The 22,630-nt window shown below is 38.8% G+C and overlaps 1 protein-coding gene across 3 annotated transcripts in view; it reads left to right on the forward strand.

Moving 5' to 3' along the window:
* WASF2 (WASP family member 2) overlaps nucleotides 1-22,630 on the forward strand; it is a 100,712-nt gene that overhangs the window by 66,059 nt on the left and 12,023 nt on the right. For all 3 annotated transcript variants that reach the window (XM_077150661.1, XM_077150660.1, XM_077150662.1), the window contains 4 exons: nucleotides 7,998-8,170; nucleotides 17,376-17,510; nucleotides 18,032-18,185; nucleotides 21,063-21,180. In XM_077150661.1, coding sequence (XP_077006776.1) covers nucleotides 8,041-8,170; nucleotides 17,376-17,510; nucleotides 18,032-18,185; nucleotides 21,063-21,180 — 537 coding nt within the window. In that variant the 5' untranslated portion in view covers nucleotides 7,998-8,040. The remainder of the gene's footprint in view (nucleotides 1-7,997; nucleotides 8,171-17,375; nucleotides 17,511-18,031; nucleotides 18,186-21,062; nucleotides 21,181-22,630) is intronic.

The following is a 22,630-nucleotide window of genomic DNA, read 5'->3' on the forward strand; positions in this document are numbered from 1 at the left end:
ATGGAAATATGGGCAATGCTTTATGTGAATAAGTCTCTGCTTAGGAACTCAGAGTATTTTGCCAGTAAAATCTTAGTTTCATATAGCATCTCAAGAGTAGGATCGAGCACTTTTGTAGTGTAGCTCACAGCTGAACTATAGTGTTAAATTTAATTTTTTCCCCATTTGCCAATCATGATTAGACTAAGAACTGGAATCCAAGTTTCCAACTCACAATTTAAATGTATTTTCTGTTGGACAAGCGAACGGGTCCTATTTTTTTAAAAATGCCTGATTTTGGTCATTGAAGAGGCATTTTCTATGGAAAAGTTTATATTAGAAGAAACCAATTTTGAAGGTAAAAATGATTCTCTAATTTCAGCTTTAAGAGCAAAGCTTTGATTAGAGACTGAAAAGTAATAAAAGTAAGAATAAAAAGTGGTATTGCCTCAAAAGATAATAGAAAGTTATGGAATTACCAGATGTAAATGGTCCTTGATAGATAAACAATGTGCTCAAGGAGTAAGATCCTGGAATTTTGTTTTGTTTTTAATTTAAAACTTTGAATTTTTAAATACTTTCAAATGTATAAGACACTTACAAAAATAATACAGACCCCATACAGAGAGCTCCAACCTACCCTATCCCCCCAGATACCCAGGTCCACCAATTTTTAACAGTTTGCTTCATTTGTTGTATCATTCTGCCTTTCTGTCTGTCCATCTGTCTATTTGTTTATCAATCTATTTTCTGAACACTAGAGCATAGGTGGTATATATCATGCTCCTTGAACACTTAATACTTCCATGTGCCTTTCCAACAACAAGGAGATTCACTTATGTAAGATACTGGAGTTTAGAAGACCAGTTTGCTGAGCTACTGCCCCAAAGCAAAATGAAGATGGGAAAAAACATTAATTTATTGAACGTAGGTCTAGAGTTGGTGTCCTTTATGAAATTGGAAAATTTACCTGGTTTTAGAACAAAAGTAATCTCTTTTTCTTGATTCTCCCAATCAGATACTCTCTCTCTTTCCACCCCAGGAGTTCCATTCTGTCTTGCCAGCACTTTTGGACATTATTCTAGTTACCTAAACTGATTTGTCAGTAATTCCTTGTGTTAGAGAGTCTGGTTATATTTATAGGTTCAACCCCACCCTGTATTTCAACAGGAAGTGGGTGGGTGCTTAAGCCTCTAATGAAGCATTCCTCCATGTGGTTGCTGCATGGCAGTGAAGAGTGCTATATACAACAATAAATTCATACTTCTTTAAACAGTTTAGTAGACAGACTTAGATTATAATAAGCCTGTGTGTCTTCTATCATTTTGAAGTCAAATGATTATTTGACTTTTTAATTGAAATTCTTTAACGCCTATAGAATACATATTCTTTAATATGAAGAAATGATATCTTGAAAGAAGAAACTGATCTGCAAAGTAAACCTCCTCTCATATGCCCCCAGCCAAAGGGTTGTTAACTATAGAACAGTGGGAAATGCTGAAGTGAAAGCAGAAGTCCTCATTGCCACACATACAGCGTCCCCACATGTTCTCATCTCCTGCTACTGCTGATCAGCATTTTGGGGGTATATTTCAAAGAACTACCTTTAGAAGCATTTCAGTTGTAATGATTACTGCTATAGCTCAGATATACTTGGTTTTTGGATGTGAACATAGAAATCTACGGGTATTATCAATGACCTTGGCTCTAAATGAAGCATTGTTTACCTATTTATTTTTAGTAAACAGCTAGTAATAAACAGCATTGCAGAAATGAGCAGTCCCTATCTTCTCTCCTGGTGATAAACAGGAATTCAGAATGTGGAGAACAGATGAGTGCCTCCTCCTTTCCTCTCACACACAGCCTCCCCTTAATACCTTCTTCCACCCCCTTCCCAGGCTTTTGGGGTCAGAGTTTTGACTTTGCACTGAACAAAGGCCTTGAGCTCTGGTACAGTAATTTACCTAGTGACTCCATGGTGTGACATGTAAATATTCCATGATAATCTTTAAATTTCTACAGATTTGTAGAATCTCCGTATTCAAGGGGAACTGAAATCATTCAATATCCAATTCAAAGCACAAATCCTGTCATGGTACTGATGGTCCAGACTGGTCAGTATACTGCTAGGCCATGGCTAGGAAGGGATGCCTTAAGATCCTCTGTTTGTTCTTAGACTTGTTCTGAAGTCCCTTAGGTTGAAAACAAACAGTCTTGGGGTTTGTTCATATGAAACTTAATCCCACAAAGGATAGGTCAAGTCTACTTAAAATTTAGGCCTGAGAGTCACCCCCAAGAGAGCCTCTTTTGTTGCTCAGATGTGGCCTCTCTCTCCAGCCAACATGACGAGCAGTCTCACCACCCTTCCCCTCTCTGTGTGGGACATGACTCCCAGGGGTGTGGACCTTCCTGGCAACATGGGACAAAGATCCTGGAATGAGCTGAGACTCAGCATCAAGGGACTGAGAAAAACCCTAGAATGAGCTGAGAATTAACATCAAGGGATTGAGAGAACCTTCTCGACCAAAGGGGGAAGAGTGAAATGAGACTAAGTGTCAATGGCTGAGAGATTCCAGACAGAGTCGAGAGGTTATCCTGGAAGTTATTCTTATGCATTAAGTAGATATCACCTTGTTGTTCAAGATGTAGTGGAGAGGCTGGAGGGAACAGCCTGAAAATGTAGAACTGTGTTCCAGTAGCCATGTTTCTTGATGATGATTGAACAATGATATAGCTTTCACAATGAGACTCTGTGAATGTGAAAACCTTGTGTCTGATGCTCCTTTTAACTACTATATCAACAGAAGAATAGAACATATGGAATAAAAATAAACAATAAGGGGGAACAAATGTTAAAATAAATTTAGTTTGAAATGCTAGTGGTAAATGAAAGCGAGGGGTAAGGGGTATGGTATGTGCAATCTTTTTTTTTTCTCTATTATCGTTTTATTTTTTTTTTCTGTCGTCTTTTTACTTCTTTTTCTAAATCGATGCAAATGTTCTAAGAAATGATGAATATGCAACTATGTGATGATATTAAGAATTACTGATTGTATATGTAGAATGGAATGATATCTTAATGTTTTGTTTGTTAATTTTTTTAATTAATAAAAAAAGTTAAAAAAAGAAAATAACTAGGGTTAAAGGAAGGAATTGCTGCTGGGTCTAACCTAGATGGCTGGAACTGGACCTTCATACTTTTTTGGGTGGCTGTTTTGGTTTGCTAAAGCTGCGGGAAATGGATTAGCTTTTACAAAGGGGATTCATGAAGTTACAATTCTAAGGCCATGAAAATGTCCAAATTAAAGTATCAACAAGAGGGTACCGTCACTGAAGAAAGGCCAATTGTATCCGGTTTCTCTGTCACATGGGAAGGTACATGATGACGTCTGCTGGCCCTTCTTCTCCTGGTTTGGTTTCAGAATAGCTTTCTCAGGTCCTGTGGGTCCTTCTGACTTCTTCTGGGGTGTTTACTTTCTCCAAGGGTCTGCCTTTAAAGGATTCCAGTAAGCGGAATAAGGCCTGCCTTGCATGAGTAGGGTCACATCTCCATGGAAGCAACCTAGTCAAAAGATCCCACCCAACAATAAGTCTGCCCCCACAAGATTGGATTAAAAGAGCATGGCTTTTCTGGGGTACGTAACAGTTTTAAACCAGCATAGTAGCCAACTCCCAGATCAGTTCGTGAGCCTCCCAGGCTCCCAACCTAACCTTGGGGTCCTGTTTGGAACATCGCTCAGACCATTCTGGACCACACAGGTTCAGGTAATCTAGGCCTGGAAAAGGAGCTTGATTTATGGTCATGATCCACCGCTCTTTACAGTCCCTAGACTGTTCAAAATGCAGGTGGATGGTGCCCAAGTGCAGAGGTTATGGTTGCTTAGGTGGAAGCAAATGTGGAAATTTTAGAGCTGGGAAGCTTCTTAAAGATTATCTAGGTTAGTTCCTTTATTTTGCAGATGAAAAAGTGAAGTCTGCAGTGAGAATGCTCTCTTTGTTGTAAAAGACATTAGAGAGGTCATCCAAATCTGACCTACCAATACTTTCTTAGAGTCTAGGAATTTCTTCCCCAACATCCCTGATAGCTGGTCATCCAGAGGATGGGACTAGAGAACCCATAATCTAAAGAGAACACAATGTAAAATAACTCAAAGGAATTAACTAAATTGAAATCTGCTTCCTTGTAACTCTTATCTCCTTAGCAGTTCTTTTTTTTTTTTAAACATGGGCAGGCAGCGGGAATCAAACCCAGGTCCTCTGGCATGGCAGGCAAGCATTCTTGCCTGCTGAGCCACCATGGCCCACCCTTCTTGGCAGTTCTTATTTAAATCTTCTCCTATGTAAATCCCTCAAGGTGTAAGATCCTTTCAAATCCCCAAATTAGCAAATTCTGCGATAGCATATAATTTCCCTAATTAGAGTATGACTGAAAAAAGACCTTTATTGATTCTATAAAGACAGGGCATTCTACTCTTTCATGTATCCAGAATTTCTTTTTCTACCTCAGAACACTATTTCTAAGTTTTCTTCACTTTCTCTTTATTTCTGTCACTGGCACTAGCAGTTAGCTCTTTTCAGGCCATTTTTTATAAAGAAACATACATTTTATCACATTTGGAGTATGTGCAAAATTATAAGGAGTGAGCAGCAAATAGGACTAACGGGCTGGATCAGTCCAGCCTACTCGGTCTCTAGTTTCTCAGTTCGTATTTGCTAATTTGGGGGGCCTCTCCATTTTTAATGCCTACTTAGATTATGAAGAGCTTCCCAGTTGGTGGTCTTACCTCCAGTCTTCTGCCCAAATATTACAAATGTGCTTTTGTTAGTATTATCTGTCTGGAATGCAAATTTGTCCATATTACTTCCTTGCTATATTCAGTGGTTCCCCAAACTCAGTACTCTATAAATTTTCCTCTAAATTGATACTGATGGTAGAGGAGCCATTCTCAACTGGAATTCCATGAAAAGCCCTAATGTCCTTAGACATCCATTGTATGTAATGAATGAACTTTCTCTTATGCAACTAGAATGGTGCCGGTTGTGTACAGTATGGGGGAGAATTGAGAAAATAGTCACTCTAATAATTTTTTGTTCTGTGGTTCAGATAAGGAAGGAACCCAGTTGTGAATGACTTGAGGTGAGAGAGAGTGTATGTTCTTCAGAGGTCCGGGAGCAAACTGCAAGCAACCTCAAAAAAAAAAAAAACCACCAAATTTCATTGAAGTCTAGAGTTTCAGCTTTAATTTTTTTATGTGAATATTTCATTCTACTCTATGTGTCCTTGGTTAAAAGTGTTTTAAAATATTCATCAATGAATAAAATTGATTCTACAGGAAGATTTACCAAGGGTCTGTGAAGTACAACTAACTCCCCCCTTTTTTAAGCCTTGTATGGGCATTTTGTGTATGTTGTATTATTTAATGTTTCAAGGAAAATTGCCTGAGATCACACAGCTAGCAAGGTGTTAGAGTCAGGGTTCAAGCCCAAGTACATCTCAACTCCAAAGCTCATACATTTTCCACAACTTGAAGGTGAATTGAAAGCCTGAAAATCTTTGCCCCAGTTCTAAGTGTATTTTCACCTCTCTAGAACAACAGAATATAGGTTTTTATTTTTCTTGGTCAAGTTACTGTTGTTCAGATTATGCATAATTCTATACTTTTGCAAAATACAACCAACCCTTGGTTATCCAAAAGAAAAATGAGTAGTGATACAGGTAATTCCATATAACAGGAAATCTTGACTCTGGTGGCTTTGAAACAAAGTAAATGGCTTTTATATAGCAGATTTACTTTTCTAATTGTTTTGTTTTGATATTGACATATTATCATTTCTCGAGTACTTTCTGACTATAGGAGCTGGCTTTTCTGGCAAGAGGAAGCCATCTTGGTATTGAAAGTTTGGTAACAGATAAACCCCATCCAGATGACATAAAGTTAACTCCATTTGTGTCTGCTTATGTAAGCCACATGTGAAAGCATAAATGCTAAAGTACCAAAATGTTAGAAATTGTTCTTCTACCACCACAACCCACCCTCACCCCCAACCTGGCATTTACCAAACCATCTGGAATCCATTTTCCATTGTCCAGAGGGAGAGTCTGGAATGCCGTCAAAGGCCATATTCAAACCAGGATTGCAAGGTGATCCAGTTTCTTTAGCTACTCTGAGAAGCTGGAACAACTAACTATTCAGGTGATTGCTAATAGGGTCTGCAGTGGCTGTTCCTAGTCATCTCTAACTCTGGGTCTTTCAGAAAGCCTGAAACGGGGAATCTATGGGACATCCAGAGAATGGTTATCTCCTTTCCTGTTCTAAACTGTCTTTTCGCCGTGTATTCCTAAAGATTGCATTTTAGTGCCTGATACCCTTTTCATTAAGTGATAGAGAGGAGGTTTTAAACTGGATAGGAAAGCCCAGAATTTGGATTAGAAAGCCTATTGAATGAAAGGGGAACTTAGCTGAGGAACGGAATGGAAATTATTTCCTTAGACAGTAGACAAGTATTCAGGAAACACCTCTGCACCCCAAAGATAGGCACAGCTGCCACACAGTGACTATTAAAGGGAGGTTCAAAGTTATGAGCAAACAGCTGATTCTCTTAGTTCTTAGGCTGTTGCTGTTGGTGACAGGAAATTTTGTTCCCCAAGCTGCTGGCTTCCTGTTTTATTTTTACTCTTAGCAGATCAGAATGTCCATAACAAGAAGCAGTCTGTTCCGAAGGGTTCTGCTCTCCCTTTGAGCCTGAAGGGCTTTTTTTTTCAGACTCTTGGTCAGACAATATGTTACTTCGCTTTTAAGATTTATGATGTTTAACTTGGTGTAAGCATTTTGTATTCACAACCAACTTTTTTGGCGATGAGCTGGTGTTTTAAGATTTGATGTAAGTAAACCTCTGTTTTGCCTTTCGAAGAGGAATTTTGCAGTATTGGGGACTTGGGTATGTTACCTTTATGCTTTACCTTTTCATTTGAAGCAAATTTACCATTTTTCCTAGTACAAAATCATTAGGCCATTTTAAATTTCTTTAGTTTTCACTAGATATGGAAACAGGAGCAGCCCAGTGTGCCTTGGCTGTAATCATATACATTTTGTTGAAAATAAAACCTCTTCCTATCTTTGTAAAGCTAGGAATTCAGTAATCTAAATCTAAAACAATAACTCAGCATAACCTGAAGTGCTGGGGGATTTCCTAAGGAAAAGGGCTCATCTGACAGGATAAGCAATAGTAACTGGAAGGTTCCCGGATCTGCTCCAGACATTTCCTGCCATCTCAAGAGCCTGTTGACCCAGGTGTATTGAAGCTGATGGAGGGGAGAAGGAGGAGCTTTTGCATAGAAGAGAAAGGACCAGAGACTATTACAGCACATTTTGTTTGGCATCATGTTTGACATATTGAACATGTAAAATTTTCCTTGATATTCTTTCATTCTGTCAATATACAAACTAAACTTTAGTAGAGAGATTATATCCTGATGTATATGGGTGCAATCGCTGTTGGCAGCTTGATTTCATTGTGGAGATTATCAGATGACAGAAGCTCTTTTTTGACCCTTATAATTGGTGGCCTAAAATCAGATCTGTCCTGATTATGGGCACCCCAAGGTGTTAGGATCTCTATCATCCATTGCCTGCTGAATGTGCTGTTCTCTGACCGTGCTTCCTTTGGAATCTAGAGTTTTTTATTGATTGGAGCAGTAGTCATTTTAAGGTTTTTCAGTTTTTTTTCTACCTGTGTCCCTCAACCAGCAGTCACTAGGTCAGAATGTCTAAACTTATCCAGCAAGCCTTCTACTTCAAAACTGAGAGAAGAGAGATGGAGAAGAGGAGGAATGGAGGGAGCAGAGAGGGAGAGGAGGAGAGAAGAAAGGAAAAAAAGATAAGTTGGGGAGCAGCAGAGGAAAGATTTTTTAAAGCTGTTTTAGATCAGAACAAGACCAGAAAAAAAAAAGATTCACACAGTCCTAGTGTGCCTGGAATTTGTGGTTGAGTAATACTTTCCTGTTATTTTTCTTTTAGGTTGTTTTTCATCATTCAGAACATTGCCTGAAGCAGGTCCACCATGCCGTTAGTAACAAGAAACATCGAGCCAAGGCACCTGTGCCGTCAGACGTTGCCTAACGTTAGAAGCGAGCTGGAATGCGTGACCAACATCACCCTGGCAAATGTCATCCGACAGCTGGGCAGTCTGAGTGAGTGCCGCAGAGAGCCTGTGCTTTGCCCTCAGGGGTCGTTGGTGCTCTTTATTTAGTTTCCTTCTCCTCTATGTTCCTATTTCTCCCCATCTGCCTTCCCTAGGTAATGAGAAAATGTATTTCAATCCCCTCCCTAAAGAGAAGTTCCTTTTTTGTACATTATTCCCCTCAACCCTTTTTTCATCTACCATCACTCTCTAGGTTTTCACCTCCACCCCCTCCCCCTCCACCTGCCTCAAAAGAAATCTGTGGGAAGGGTGGCAGGAAGGGCTGCAGCAGAAACTGCAGATGGAATGACAGAGCAGAATTCTCTGTGTAAAGTGGGAGGTTCACAGAGCAGTATCTTGGGTCGAGGAATGCGCCTGTAATTGCACAAGCTGTTCGATGTAGCCTGACTTTGTTGAAGCCTCAAATGTACCAATAGTCTTTATCTACCCGACACCTCCTCCCCACTTTTCTTTCCAAAGAGGAATAAAGCAAACATGCATTCGGAGAAATTCTGGATGATTTGTCCACCCTGGTACACATTTAATTATGCTTCAAGCCCTAAGTCCAAGTTCAGGATACAAATTACTTCTGCATTCTCTGGGGTATTGGGAGTTTTGCAAGCTACATGAATACACAGAGACACAATTTTGTAACTGGAGTCATTCTTCTCCTGGGATGAAGATGGGAGTTATCCCAGTCTGATTGGAGCCGAGGGAAAGCCAGAGCAACTGCAAAAAAAAAGTTTTTTTTTTTTTAATTGACAAGAATGAATGAGATTGCCTTGGGTGGGGTACATGCATGTGGTTTGGATTTTGTTCTGAATCAAGCTGACTTTTCTTGAAGCCAAGGTGTGGAAAAAGGCAGATGCTTGGATAAACTCTGCATTTGTCTGGTGCCACACCAGCTCCCATAAGAACCTCTGTCAAAATGCCATTTTACTGATCTTCCTTAGCAAAGCCATCTTGGTGCGAATCATTTCAGACACTCACCCCTTCTGTTGCATCACTGCCCTTAGTGAAGACAGTGGAATATCAAGAAAGCCTGCATTCCTCCAGATAGTAATAGGCCATGCCTTTAAAATAGGAGTCTGAGGAGACAGTACTCTCTGACCAGATGATGTATAGGGTCTGAAATCCTTAAGCTTTCACCTAGCGGAGGCCATCTCAGTTGATCCAGGGCTTAGGGAAGCCTGGATGGGGCATCACAAAAAAATGAAACCCTACCAGTGCCTTTCTACACAAAGGAACATTGACAGCTGTGAAACAGCAGTGTGGGTGACAAGGAAACACGGGAAGACTGCAGAAAGCCTCACTGCTTTTTAAAGGCATCATTTCTGCTTCTGTCATCTTGAGAAGGCCAAATAGGTAAAAGTCAATCATACGCAGCTTCCTTTTCCAAAGGACAAAGGACATCTAGCTAATGATGCTTCTTATTCTCACTCAGCAGGAATTACACTCTCTCTCAGGTGTTTTTACCGGGTAGTGTTGATGATACCATCGCTCACACGCTCCCACTTGTGATCCGAGCCCTCCTATCTTGAGGTAGTCTGGAGGCAGGGTCGTCTTATGCTTAAGGAAACAGGGCTTCCTCACATTGTGGGACTAACTGACTCTTTTCCTTTTTTATTATGAGAGAAATTGTGGGTTTACAGAACAATCATGCATGAAATACAGGATTCCCGTACACCACCCCATCACCAATACCATGTATTAGTATGGAATATTTGTTATAATTGATGATAGCACATTTTTATAATTGTATTACTAACTAAAGTTCATGGTTTAACTTAGAGTTCACTGTTGGTGTAATGTAGTTCCATGGATTTTGTTTCTAAATTTTTATTCTGTTACCATATATACAACCTAACATTTCCCTCCTTTAATCAGTCACATTCAGATATATATGTCCATGTAGTTAATCGCACCCACAGTGTCATGCTATCATCACCACTATCCATTAGTAAAACATTTCCATTATTCCAAATAGGAACCCTATATATTTTAAGCCTTAACTTCCCATTCCGTATTCCCACCCTGTCCCCTGGTTGGACACAGTTCTTACCTACATTTAGATTCTGACTCTCTGAGTTTGCTTATTCTAATTGTTTCAAATCAGTGAGATCATGCAATATTTGTCCTTTTCTGTCTTGCTTATTTCAGTCAACATGTCTCCAAGTTTCAGCCATGTTGTTGCATGTATTAGGTCTTCATTCCTTTTTACAGTTAATAATATTCCATTGTGTATATATACCACATTTTAGTTATCCATTCATCAGTTGGTAGACCCTTGGGTTGCTTCTATATCTTTTAGCAATTTTGAATAATGCCACAATGAACAGAGATGTGTAAATATCTGTTGAGTCCCTGCTTTCAATTCTTTCAGGTAGATACCTAGTAGTGGGATTACTGAGTCATGGTATTTCTATACTTAAATTTCTGAGGAACCATCAAACTATCTTGCACAGCAACTGTATCATTTTACATTGCCACCAGCAATGAATGAGTATTCCTATTTCTTCTGTCCTCTTCAACAATTATTTTCCGTTTTTTTAAATAGTACCTATTCTAATGGGTGTGGAGTGGTATCTCATTGTGGTTTTGATATGCATTTCCCTGGTAGCTAATATGTTGATCATTTTTTCGTGTGCTTCCTGACTATTTGTGTATCTTCCTTGGAGAGAGGCCTATTCAAGTTTTTTGCCCATTTTTTAATTGGGTTGTTTATCTTTTTGTTAAGTTGAAGGATTTCTTTATATATGCTAGATATTAAGCCTTTATTGGATATGTGGTTTCCAAATATTTTCTCCCATTGTGTAGATTGTTTTATTTTCATGATAAAGTCCTTTTGAGGCACAAAAGTTTTACATTTTAATGAGTTCCTATTTACCTGTTTTTTCTTTTGTTGCTTATGCGTTGGATTTAAAGTCTAAGAAACTATTATTGCCTAACCGAAAGTCCTGAAGATGCTTCCCTCCATTTTCCTCTAGGAATTTGATAGTTTGATCTCTTATATTTATGTCCTTGATACGTTTTTGAGTTGATTTTTTATATGGTATCAGGTAGGGGTCCTCCTCTTTTTTTCCAAATGGAGATCCAGCTTTCCTGGCACCATTTATTGAACAGACTATCCTTTCCTACTTGAGTGGTCTTTTGCACCTTATCAAAAATCAGTTGGCTATGAATGTGGGTGTTGATTTTTGAGCTCTCAATTTGATTCTTTTGGTCTATATGGCTGTCCTTGTGCCAGTACCATGCTGTTTTAATTACTGTGGCTTTGTAGTTATTTTAAACTGAAAAGTGTGAATCTTCCAACTTCATTCTTATTTTTCAGGATGGCTTTAGCTCCTTCAGGGCTCTTTCTGCTTCTGTATAAATTTGATGATTGGTTTTTCCATTTCTGCAAAGAAGGTTGTAGGAATTTTTATTTGGTTTGCTTTGAATCTATAAATTGCCTTGGGTAGGATTCACATCTTAACAATATTAGTCTTCTAATCCATGAATACAGAATGGCTTTCCATTTATTTAGGTCTTCTTTAATTTTTTTTTAGTCATGTTTTATAGCTTTCCTTGAATAATCCTTTACATCCTCAGTTAGATTTATTCCTAGATATTTGATTCTTCTAGTTGATTTCTTGATTTCTTTTTCTGATTGTTCATTGTTTGTATATAAAAACACTACTGATTTTGGGGTGTTGATCCTATATCCTGCCAAATTCATTTATTAGTTCTAGGAGCTTTGTTGTGGAATTTTCAGGATTTTCTATATAAAGGATCAATCATATCATCTTCAAATATGGAAATTTTTTTCTTCCTTTCAATTTGGATGCCTTTTATTTCTTTTTCTTGTTTAATTGCCCTGGCTAGAACTTCCAGTACAGTGTTGAATAACAGTGGTGACAGTGGGCATCCTTGTCTTGTTCCTCATCTTAGAGGAAAAGCTTTCAGTCTTTCACCATTAAGTAGATGTTAGCTGTGGGCTTTTCATAGATGCCCTTTATCATGTTGAGGAAGTTTTCTTCTGTACCTAGTGTTCTAAGTGCTTTTATCAAGAAGGGGTGCTAGACTTTGTCAACTGCCTTTTCTGCATCAATTGAGATGATCATTTGGATTTCTTTTCCTTCATTCTGTTAAAGTGGTGTATTACCTTAATTGATTTTCTTATGTTGAACCCACCTTGCATACCAGGAATAAATCCCACTTGATCGTAGTGTACAATTCTTTTAGTGTGCTGTTGCAGTTGGTTTGCTAGTACTTTGCTGATGATTTTTGCATCTATATTCATAAGAGATAACGGTCTGTGGTTTTCTTCTGGCATCTTTATCTGGCTTTGGTATAAGGATAATATAACTGAGCCCTTATTCATCCAATAAGCATGCGCTGAACATTATTTTATGTGCTGGATGGTAAAGGAATACAGTGATGATAAAAAACGATTCCTCTCTTCCGGAGGCTCAAAATCTACCAGGGGAAACTAATATATTTTTTTTTAACTTTTTTTTTATTGTAAAATATAACATATATACAAAAAAGCAATAGATTTCCAAGCACATTTTAACAAGTAGTTATAGAACAGATTTTAAAGTTTGGTATGGGTTACAGTTCCATGATTTTTCGGTTTTTTTCCTATCTGCTCCAAGACACTGGAGACCTACAGAAGTATCAGTAGAATGATTCAGTAGTCATACTCATTTGTTACATTCTATTTTCTGTCATATTTCTCCTTCTCTTTAAATAACATATATACATAAAAGCAATAAATTTTGAAGTACATCACAACAATTAGTTGTAGAACAGATTTCAGAGTTTGGTATGGGTTACAATTCCACAATTTTAGGTTTTTATTTATCAATGTTCTAAGGTACTGGAGGCTAAAAGAAATATCAGTATAATGATTCAGCACTCATCTCATTTGTTAAACCTACCTCTGTATAACTCCATCATCACCTTTGATCTTTCTCCCACTCTTTAGAGGTATTTGGGTTATGCCCATTCCAACTTTTTCATGTTGGAAGGGGCTGTCGATAACATGGGAAACGAGGATGGAAATAGTTGATGTTCTGGAAGCTCTGGCCCCTCTGCATTCTAATGTTCTGGAAGGGCTGGCCCAGGGATCCATCTGGAGGTTTTTGGTTTCTAGAAAGTTACCCTAGTGCATGGAACCTTTGTAGAATCTTATATAATGCCCTAGGTGTTCTTTAGGATTGGCAGGAATGGTTTTGGTTGGGGTTTGGCAAGTTGTGATAGGTAGCAGTGTCTAACTGAAACATGTGTAAGAGTGCCCTCCAATGTAGCCTCTTGACTCTGAACTCTTTCAGCCACTGACACCTTATTTGTTACACTTCTTTTTCTCATTTTGGTCTGGATGGCATTACTGATCTGGAAACACATAATTTATAAAAGGAGAATTGGGGGAGGGTGGGAAGGGAACTTACATTTGCTGACTGCCTCCTTTATGACAGGTTTTGATAGGATCTTGGCATGGATTATCTCCTTTAATCCTCTCAGTAATCCTGTTAGAGTAGGTGGTGGTATTCCCATTTTACAGATGAAATGGAGGTTCAGAAAGGTAAGGTGACTTGCCAAGAGAGAGACCTTCACTAAGAGGCAAAGTCAGTATTTAAACTCAGACTTCAGAAAAATGTTTCCACTCTGTTCCCTCTCTCTGCCTCTGCCCTTGATTCAAACTTTGTTGACTTTTACCTTAATTATTATTGCCTTAGTCTCTTCCTGGCTTCCTTTTCTCTCATCAACCCCTGCCAGAGTGATCTAAAACTCAATTTTCACTTTTATAATTCTGAATTGTTCAAAATTTTCAGTTAAGCCTGTGTTTTACAAAGTGTTTTAAAGTAAGAGTACGAATCTTAAATATTTTTTTCCCCTGTAAATTCTCTAGCCTGGCATTCAAGACTCTTCAAGATATGCCTTCCTTCCCAGCCTTGTGTTCTACAATTCCTCGTCTTCCATTTTATAATCTTTCAAAAAGATTCTTTTAAATTGAAAAGGGACGACAGGGAGGAAGGAAAGAATGAATGAAGAGTAGTTCTGAAACAGACCATACTTTCTCATATGCAGTGCTTTTGCTATTTCCCCTCCCTGGAGAGCACTTGCCCTACCCTTCTTGTTTACCTGGCCAGTTGTAGCTCATCCTTCAAAGCCCAAGGTGGGGCTCACCTCCTTCAGATTGGCTAAGTTAGCTCCTTAGATTCCCATTATATGCGTATATTATTCCTACCACTATTATGTTGAAAATTATCAAAGTTCCTTATGCTAAATTAATGTTCTTTGAAGACTGAAATCATGTGTTTGTCCTGGGTCCCCAGTGTCTATCTTGTATAGTACCTGGCATCCAGTAGAAGCTCAGTAAATGTTTGTTGAGCAGTTTATGTTTGAGTTTTCTCCACTATCACATGCAGAAAAAATATAAGGGAGGAAGGAAGGCTTTCTGTGAAGAGTAGGAGCACAGGTGGGGCTTCACAAAAGAGGTTACATTTTGGACCTTGAAAGATGACTAGAATTCCATCTAGCAAAAAGGGATACAGATAAGGGCTCACATGTACTTCAAGTTCATGACCTTGGCCTCATGTGCATTGTATTCTAGTCAGACTGCTAGGTCTAGTAGGAAAAGTGATTATGAAATAGATAAAGCACAAAGCTAAAAATTGCATAGTCATGGATTGCTCCGTGATTGCACTTCCAGAATTATTTTCCCACAGTGCAGTGAGATTGACAATTCATGCTGCCATATTTTAGGAAATATAGGCCAGCCAACACTTTTGATCAGTATCCTGGCCACCCAGAAAAATGGAAGCTCCTCTTGGGTCATTAAGAAATTATCCTATGATACTTGCTTTTCTGCATGGGTGGGGAAGGACGTCGGTGGGAGACATAAAGGGCTCCAACAGAGCATCTTCACATTTAAAAAAATCAGTTTTACCATTTCACTTCCACATAAGACATCATTTGAAGAATTCTGTTGGTGAGGGGAAAAAAATCAAAGACTGCTTCTTGAATGTTTGCAAAATGTGGCATCTGTTATGAATGTTGTTAATGATCTTGATAATCTGAATGAATAAAATTGAACTGTGTACCAGGAGCTTTGGTTTCCTCCTATATAAGTATGACACTTCTGTTTTCAGAAGTTATTGTAATTTTTAGCCCTTAAATAATAGGAGCTATCAAATTGCTGACTGGAATTATATTTGAAATTTCCTCCAAGTTTAAAACTTTGGATATTTTGATATCCCACACTCTTCGAATTCATCGATGTGTTTGAGTAACATAAGGAAGAATTTCATTGTAACAATTTACATTTTTTTAGCTCATTTAATCTTTGTGACAGTTTGGTGAGGTAGATATAGTTATCCCCTTTTTGCGGATGAGGAAACTGAGACTAAGAGGTTGTAACTTGCCAAAGAGTATGTAGATATAAATAGAAAGAGCTGAGGCTTAAATCCAAGTTTTCTGATTTGAAGTCCACTGTTCCTTCCATATATAATATAATTCTTTGTGTGAATAATACTGTGCCTAGCACCTTAGGTGATGGAGCAGTGAGAAAACCTTCCTGCCACCTCACTCTTTTTTAAACAGAGTTCTTAATATTACCCATTTTATATGTTAGAGTTCTTTGTAAGAAATCTTGAAAACCACCGTACCATACTGAGCCAACTGTTCTACTACTTCTGCCCCTTTTACTAAAGAGCAGGGAATCCTGAGTACTCTCCTAATGACCAAAAGGTGAATTGACTGAGGGTTTTGTTTGTTTGTTTTTGCCTTCCAGAGCAGCTGGATGGTTAACAGATAGTTTTGAACACAAATAATGTTGCATGTTTTTATCCCTTTGCCTTCTCATCACAATTTTCCATTACTTTGGAAGATCTTGATACAGTATGGTTTTTATGTGAACTTAGCAATTTTATGGACAGAGATCAGTCAGGACCCTCAACCTGCAGAGTAGAAATGCAGCTCGTTAGCCAATTTGAGTCCTTTGAGCCTCCCATAGTTGTTTAGCTCACAAAACCATTCAGTATGCATGGAATTGCTCTTCCTTGATTAGGAACTCCTTGTTGACTAAATTTACCAGCAATTCAAAATTTGCAGTTGATTGGTCTTATCCTCGCTCTCCAGGTGATAATGGGACGGTGAGCTGCAGTTCACCCTTGAAGGTGCAGTTTGGCCTTTCAGATTTTTTTTTCTCTCAAATATTGACTAAGAATAAATGTATCTTAGATGCTAAAAATTAGAGCCTTACTTTAAATAGTTCTCAAAGAATTATTTTTTGGTTAGGCATGGTCATTTTTATACCTGCTGTCACCTTGCAGATAAAAAATTCAGATGATATATTTATTCATTTGCACCACTTTTCATTCTTAGTAAGAAGGTACCTTGTGGCTTGAAATGACAGTTTGGCGGTAGTGTCAAATTGCTGTTGTGTTTCTTTGTCTGCAGATTCTCCCTGCATTCCAGGATTGAAAGTAATGAACTCTTTTTTTTTTTTTCTAAAAAAAAAAAACAAGACATTGTGGAAAGAGACCATTTAGATATGTTGTTTTTCAGGGAGGGCTTGAAAGTTTCAGCTTTTCACTTATTCCCTAAGAGGTAGATTTGAAGGATCGTAAACTACACTAAGCCAGAGACTTTGAAAGATGTAGGTTATAAACATAAAATAACCCTTTTACCCCTTGGAAGAAGCTATATGTGTCTTGTGGTGGGTTGTTGATAAGTTCAAGGCCCCTCAAAGATATCATAACTCATCATTATTCAAAATACTTTTGAGGCTCCATTGAGAAAGTTATTTCTTATTTTGCATATTAATTATAGACACCTAGAAGGTTCTCTCAACTCCCAGTCTGTTTTCCAGAACCGTTTTACAAAGATGCTTTTACAGCACACAAGAGGCTAAGGGGTAGGTAAACATGTAGATATATTTCCAAGATTAATTTTTATGTAATACCTTTAGATTTTATTCAGTGTACTTTGAATTTCATGATTGTTCAGCCAAGAAGGCTCTATTAGTTATAGAACATATGTAGACTGCCCAAGCTATGGAGGTGTGTCTCTATCTGTAAGAGCAAGGCATCAGCAGGTAGTACAAACCTTGGAGTGTGTGTATATGTATTTGGGGAATGGGAGTACAATTTTCATCTTTATTAGTCCGTTTTTCTGATCATTTATGCCACATCTATGCACTAGTGACTTGGTTTCTGTGCTCTTTCCAGGTAAATATGCAGAGGACATTTTTGGAGGGCTCTTTACTCAGGCAAGTACCTTTGCCTCTCGGGTAAGCTCTCTTGCTAAGAGAGTCGACCGCCTACAAGTTAAAGTCACTCAGCTGGATCCCAAGGAAGAAGAAGGTAAGGAAGCTGAGCTCAGCATTTGCAGACTCTGCCAATCAGTTTCTTAGAATATTTTTTTCCTGATTTATAAAAAAGTAAGGAGAAAAATCACAGAGACCTATGGAGTTCTGCTTTGAAATGACGTAAGCCTGGGTGATGTGAAGAAACCGCTTTAGCTCTACCACACTCCCCACACACTCCCTTTCTCCCAGTCCCCAATTCCCTCTTTCTCAAATTTCCCCTCCCCAAGTCATATTTTGCTACCATAAAAGTCCTTGGAAGATTCATTCCTCCTAAGGAAAGGACTGCTAGATCTGGCCACATAGTAAACCTTTGTGTTGCCTCATTTTGTTCAGCCATGAAATGGCTGGGCTGCTGACAGCCTTGTGGGGCTTCCCCAGAGAGGGAGGAAAAAAAAAAACTGGCTGTAGACAGCGCAGCCAAGAAATGCAGCAGCTGAGGCCTCTCTAACTGGTGTGACTCAGTGTTTGCTCAAATAGTCTGTCGTCCATTTTCTAACGCCTTCCATCTTCTCTCAGTGTCACTACAAGGAATCAACACCCGAAAGGCCTTCAGAAGCTCTACCATTCAGGACCAGAAGCTCTTTGACAGAGACTCCCTCCCAGTGCCTGTCTTGGAAACATACAATACCTGTGATACTCCTCCACCTCTCAACAATCTTACCTCTTACAGGTATTGGCTGGCTAGCTTCTCCCTTTTTCAACCTATAGGTAAACAACAACTAAATTACCTTTTTCCTAAAGATGTTACTTATATCAGGGTATTGTATCAAAAGCTCACTACCTATCCCAAATTCCTTGTACTTTAGCAGCAGAAGCTAAAGTTTACCATATAAACTGTTGTCACTTACTTAGTTTGTAAAATTCGTAGTGAATATCTTTTTTGCTCTAGATTGCATGCTGCAGAATTTAATTTGGTATAGGCCAGGTTCATCTTGTACTCCATTCAAGGAATTTATCTATTATAGAACCAAACAACTTTATTAGAAGGAAGTCTTAAAGCATGGATCCCAGGGATAACACTCTGGCAAGGTTCCCACTTACCTAGAAACCACCAGATTACCAGATGTTTAGGTATGTTAGTGGGGCCAGCCTCAAGGACTAGCTGTTCTGGCCTTGAGGGTCCTTCCAAGGCTTAAGGAATAATTGGCATTCTTCCAAATGAGTGTCTTTCACTTTGTCTTGAACATTCTTTTGATATTCCTTTCTGGAAGAACCTATACCACTATGGCTAAGCTTGAAAAGGGAAGATAGCCTTATAGACAACTTAAAGCTACTCCCCCCTTTAGTGTAGTGTTGTCTTCCTGAAGAAAAAAGAAAAAAAAAAAACCACTGAGCAAAGGCTGAAAGTGAATATTTATCTTGCTTGTATCCATAAATATCTTAGGAACAGGTAAAAAGTAATTACAGATGGCTGGAGGCAGATGTCTTCTGTGCAACATGGGTACACTGCAAAGTAAAATTGTGTGTATGTACCTGTGAAATTCAAGGACACCAGCCTGATTCAGGGAGCCTGGAATAGGAATATGGTAGTTTCTCACACAGATATGGAGAAAGCACATTTCACCTACCCTATATTAATGTGTGAAATTATGTTTATTCTTTGACTTGAAAGGGGATATCTAGTACAGCAGGACAGAGATTTGACTCTTTAGCCTCCATCATTTAGTCTAGTTGGACTTGGATAGGGGATTGGGGACCAGGAACAGATCACACACACTTGAAAAATTTGAAAAGATGTTCTAGTTTGCTAGCTGCCAGAATGCAACACACCAGAGACAGATAGGCTTTCAATAAAAGAGGATTTGTTTAGTTAACGTATAGTTCTTCAGAGGAAAGGCAGCTAACTTTCAACTGAGGTTCTTTCTTACGTGGGAAGGCACGGGGTGATCTCTGCTGGCCTTCTCTCCAAGCCTCTGGGTTCCAACAACTTTCCCCGGGGTGATTCCTTTCTGCATCTCCAAAGGTCTGAGCTGAGCTACAAGTGCTGAAATGAGGTATGCTGAGCTGCTGGGGCTGTGCTACATTGAGCTCTCTCATTTAAGCACCAGCCAATTAAATCAAACATCCTTCATTGCAGCAAGCACGCCTCCTTGCCGACTGCAGATGTAATCAGCAACAGATGAGGTTCACATGCCATTGGCTCATGTCCACAGCAATAAAACTAGGCACCTTCACCTAACCAAGTTGACACCTGAATCTAACTACCACAAGAGATAAGTATGATACTGGGTTTGTGTGGTAGGATAGAATGAACAAATGATAGTGAGAATTTTATTTTTCAGTTAATGATATTTTCCTTTTAAAAAAAATTATTTTGAAATACTTTCAAACTCACAGGACAGTTAGAAAAATAATACAGACCTCATACATAGAACTCCTTATCCCCATATATCCAGATCCACCAATTTTAATATTTTGCCACGTTTGGTATTTTCCCTTTTTTTGTGGGGCAGGGTGGGGCATGGGCAGGCTCCTGGAATAGAACTCAGGTCTCCAGCTCAGCAGGTGAAATGGTATTTTCCTTTTTAACATAAAATATCAGAATGAGTGTATCCTCTAAATTATCTGGATTTGCCCTAACAAAAATGGCCCATGGTGTAGTAATTCAGAACAAGATTTAATATAAAAATCATTAGTGCTGGATTTGGAAATGTTTCTGTGTGTTGTGATGGAATTGGAGGCTAAGAAATAGAATTGCTTTTCCAATTCTTTTTAATTTAAAATAAGTTAAAATAAATGTCCACCCCTAAGCACATGTTTTCTGGAAACTGAGAGGGGATTAGCCATGCAAAAGTACAAGGTTCCAACCTAGATCATAAAGTCCAGCACAGACAACCCTGATAGTGGCGCACGGTAGCTGGCTATACTACTGTTGCAGCCGCTAGAGGTGGAGATTAAGTCTGCTGGTAATAAGGCGGCTAGCCATCAGTTCTCACTGGGGCCTCCTTGTGGTAGTAGGGAGCAGGGGGGCAGATACTGAGCTATTTTAGAAAGAAGCAAGAAGGTAGAGTGTTGTGATTGTCTATAGTTGCAGAGAAATAACATCTGTACACACAGATACACATTCATGTGTATCTGTGTGTACATAGTTTCACAACTGTGAACCTGCACACATGTGTACAGGTTTCAGGTGGGTGGGAAGCCACTAAAGCTTTCTAGAGAGTCTGAGGAATTGGTGGGGGGAAGGGGAACCAGTAGCAGAAATACCCTCTGCTGTGCCAGAATATCAGGATATCCTCAGGGAGATGTCTGTGGCTATGCAGATCATTAGACATAATCAGGATCCATGTTGCTATAACCCGTTCTTGCCCTGACCATGCAAAATTCCTCTAGCAGGAATTGAAAGTAAAGGCTAAGATTCTTAAAGTGTCAAGGTACCGTTTGGGAGCTTTGGAATGCTGGTAAGGGAGAAGAAATACACATTCGACTCAAATGACTTTTTGAGTCCTCGATGTTAAAACTCGTAACTGGTAGGTGTTTGGAATATTGGATTTGGTTGGGAGCTCATCTGTCAACTGACAGCTACTTGTCTTCATTTCTGTCCCAGGGATGATGGGAAAGAGGCGCTCAAATTCTACACAGACCCTTCATACTTCTTTGATCTTTGGAAGGAGAAGATGCTGCAGGACACCAAGGATATCATGAAAGAGAAGAGGAAGCACAGGGTGAGGGGAAAGGGGTGTCTGTTCTACACATCAGTAGGTACGATTGTGGAAGGGGGGATAAAGAGGGAAGCCAGTCTTATGTGAAGCAATCATTCCAAGTGGCTGCTTGCTTGGATGCCAGGTAAACCTCTAAAAAATGTGTCCATACTAAGCACAACCAAGATGAAAGTAAAAATCACACTAAAATGTGTTTTTCCCCTCAGTGCTATTAACAATTGAGTAAATTCAGGCTGAGTTTTAGAAATTGACTTTTTTATTCACCATTTATTTCTTTTGTAATTTGCACCTGACTCTGCTGGACACTCTAGCTAGGCAAGTCCCTTCCCCACCAGTTTTGCAACTCATTTCTCAGAGATCAGCACAAGGCACTGCAGTGTTTGATTTGCACCAGGAATTTAACACCTTCATTCCAGGTTGGGGGTGAGAAGAAGGATATGCCTAATTTTTGGAGATGCTTCTCTCCCTTTAGACTCTCAGTGATGTGTGTGTGTATGTGACTAACCAGTTGCAACTTACAGTCTCATCAGCATGGCTGCCAGGAGGCCCAAAAGAGTATCAGGAACTAGCTAGTACAGCTGCATAGGCTGAAGGATTCTTTGTTGGTGGTTTTTGTTTGTTTGTTTGTTTTTGTTTAACTATTTTCTTTTATCTGCCCCAGATATCTACAGTTGCCATAACTGCTCATCTCTCTTGACTGACCTGGGTGGCAAAGCAAATAATAAGTAGCTGTTTACTAACTTCCTGACAACTAGAACTGTTCAGGAATGTGTATGTGTTACCCAAAAATGTACAGGCGCCCATCGCTTGAGGTTAAGCATGAAATTGAGCAAATGTTTTACCCATGAAGGAATTTGGATTGGATGATCTTCTCTGTCCCTCCACACCCAGTGATTTTATAAATTTTGTTGTGTTACTGTGTTTTTTCTAGGCAAAATCATGTATTATATGTACATCTGTGAAGATGGGTGGAATTTTTTTTTTAACTTTTTTTATTAATTAAAAAAATTAACAAACAAAACATTTAGAAATCATTCCATTCTACATATATAATCAGTAATTCTTAATATCATCACAGTTGCATATTCATCATTTCTTAGTACATTTGCATCGATTAGGAAAAGAAATAAAAAGACAACAGAAAAAGAAAGAAAATGATAATAGAGAAAAAAAACTATACGTACCATACCCCTTACCCCTCGCTTTCATTTACCACTATTTCAAACTGAATTTATTTTAACATTTGTTCCCCCTATTATTTATTTTTATTCCATATGTTCTACTCTTCTGTTGATATAGTAGCTAAAAGGAGCATCAGACACAAGGTTTTCACATTCACAGAGTCTCATTGTGAAAGCTATATCATTGTTCAATCATCATCAAGAAACATGGCTACTGGAACACAGTTCTACATTTTCAGGCAATTCCCTTCAGCCTCTCCACTACATCTTGA

This window comes from Tamandua tetradactyla, chromosome 2, assembly GCF_023851605.1.
Source record: "Tamandua tetradactyla isolate mTamTet1 chromosome 2, mTamTet1.pri, whole genome shotgun sequence".
In the NCBI taxonomy this organism is placed as follows: domain Eukaryota; kingdom Metazoa; phylum Chordata; class Mammalia; order Pilosa; family Myrmecophagidae; genus Tamandua; species Tamandua tetradactyla.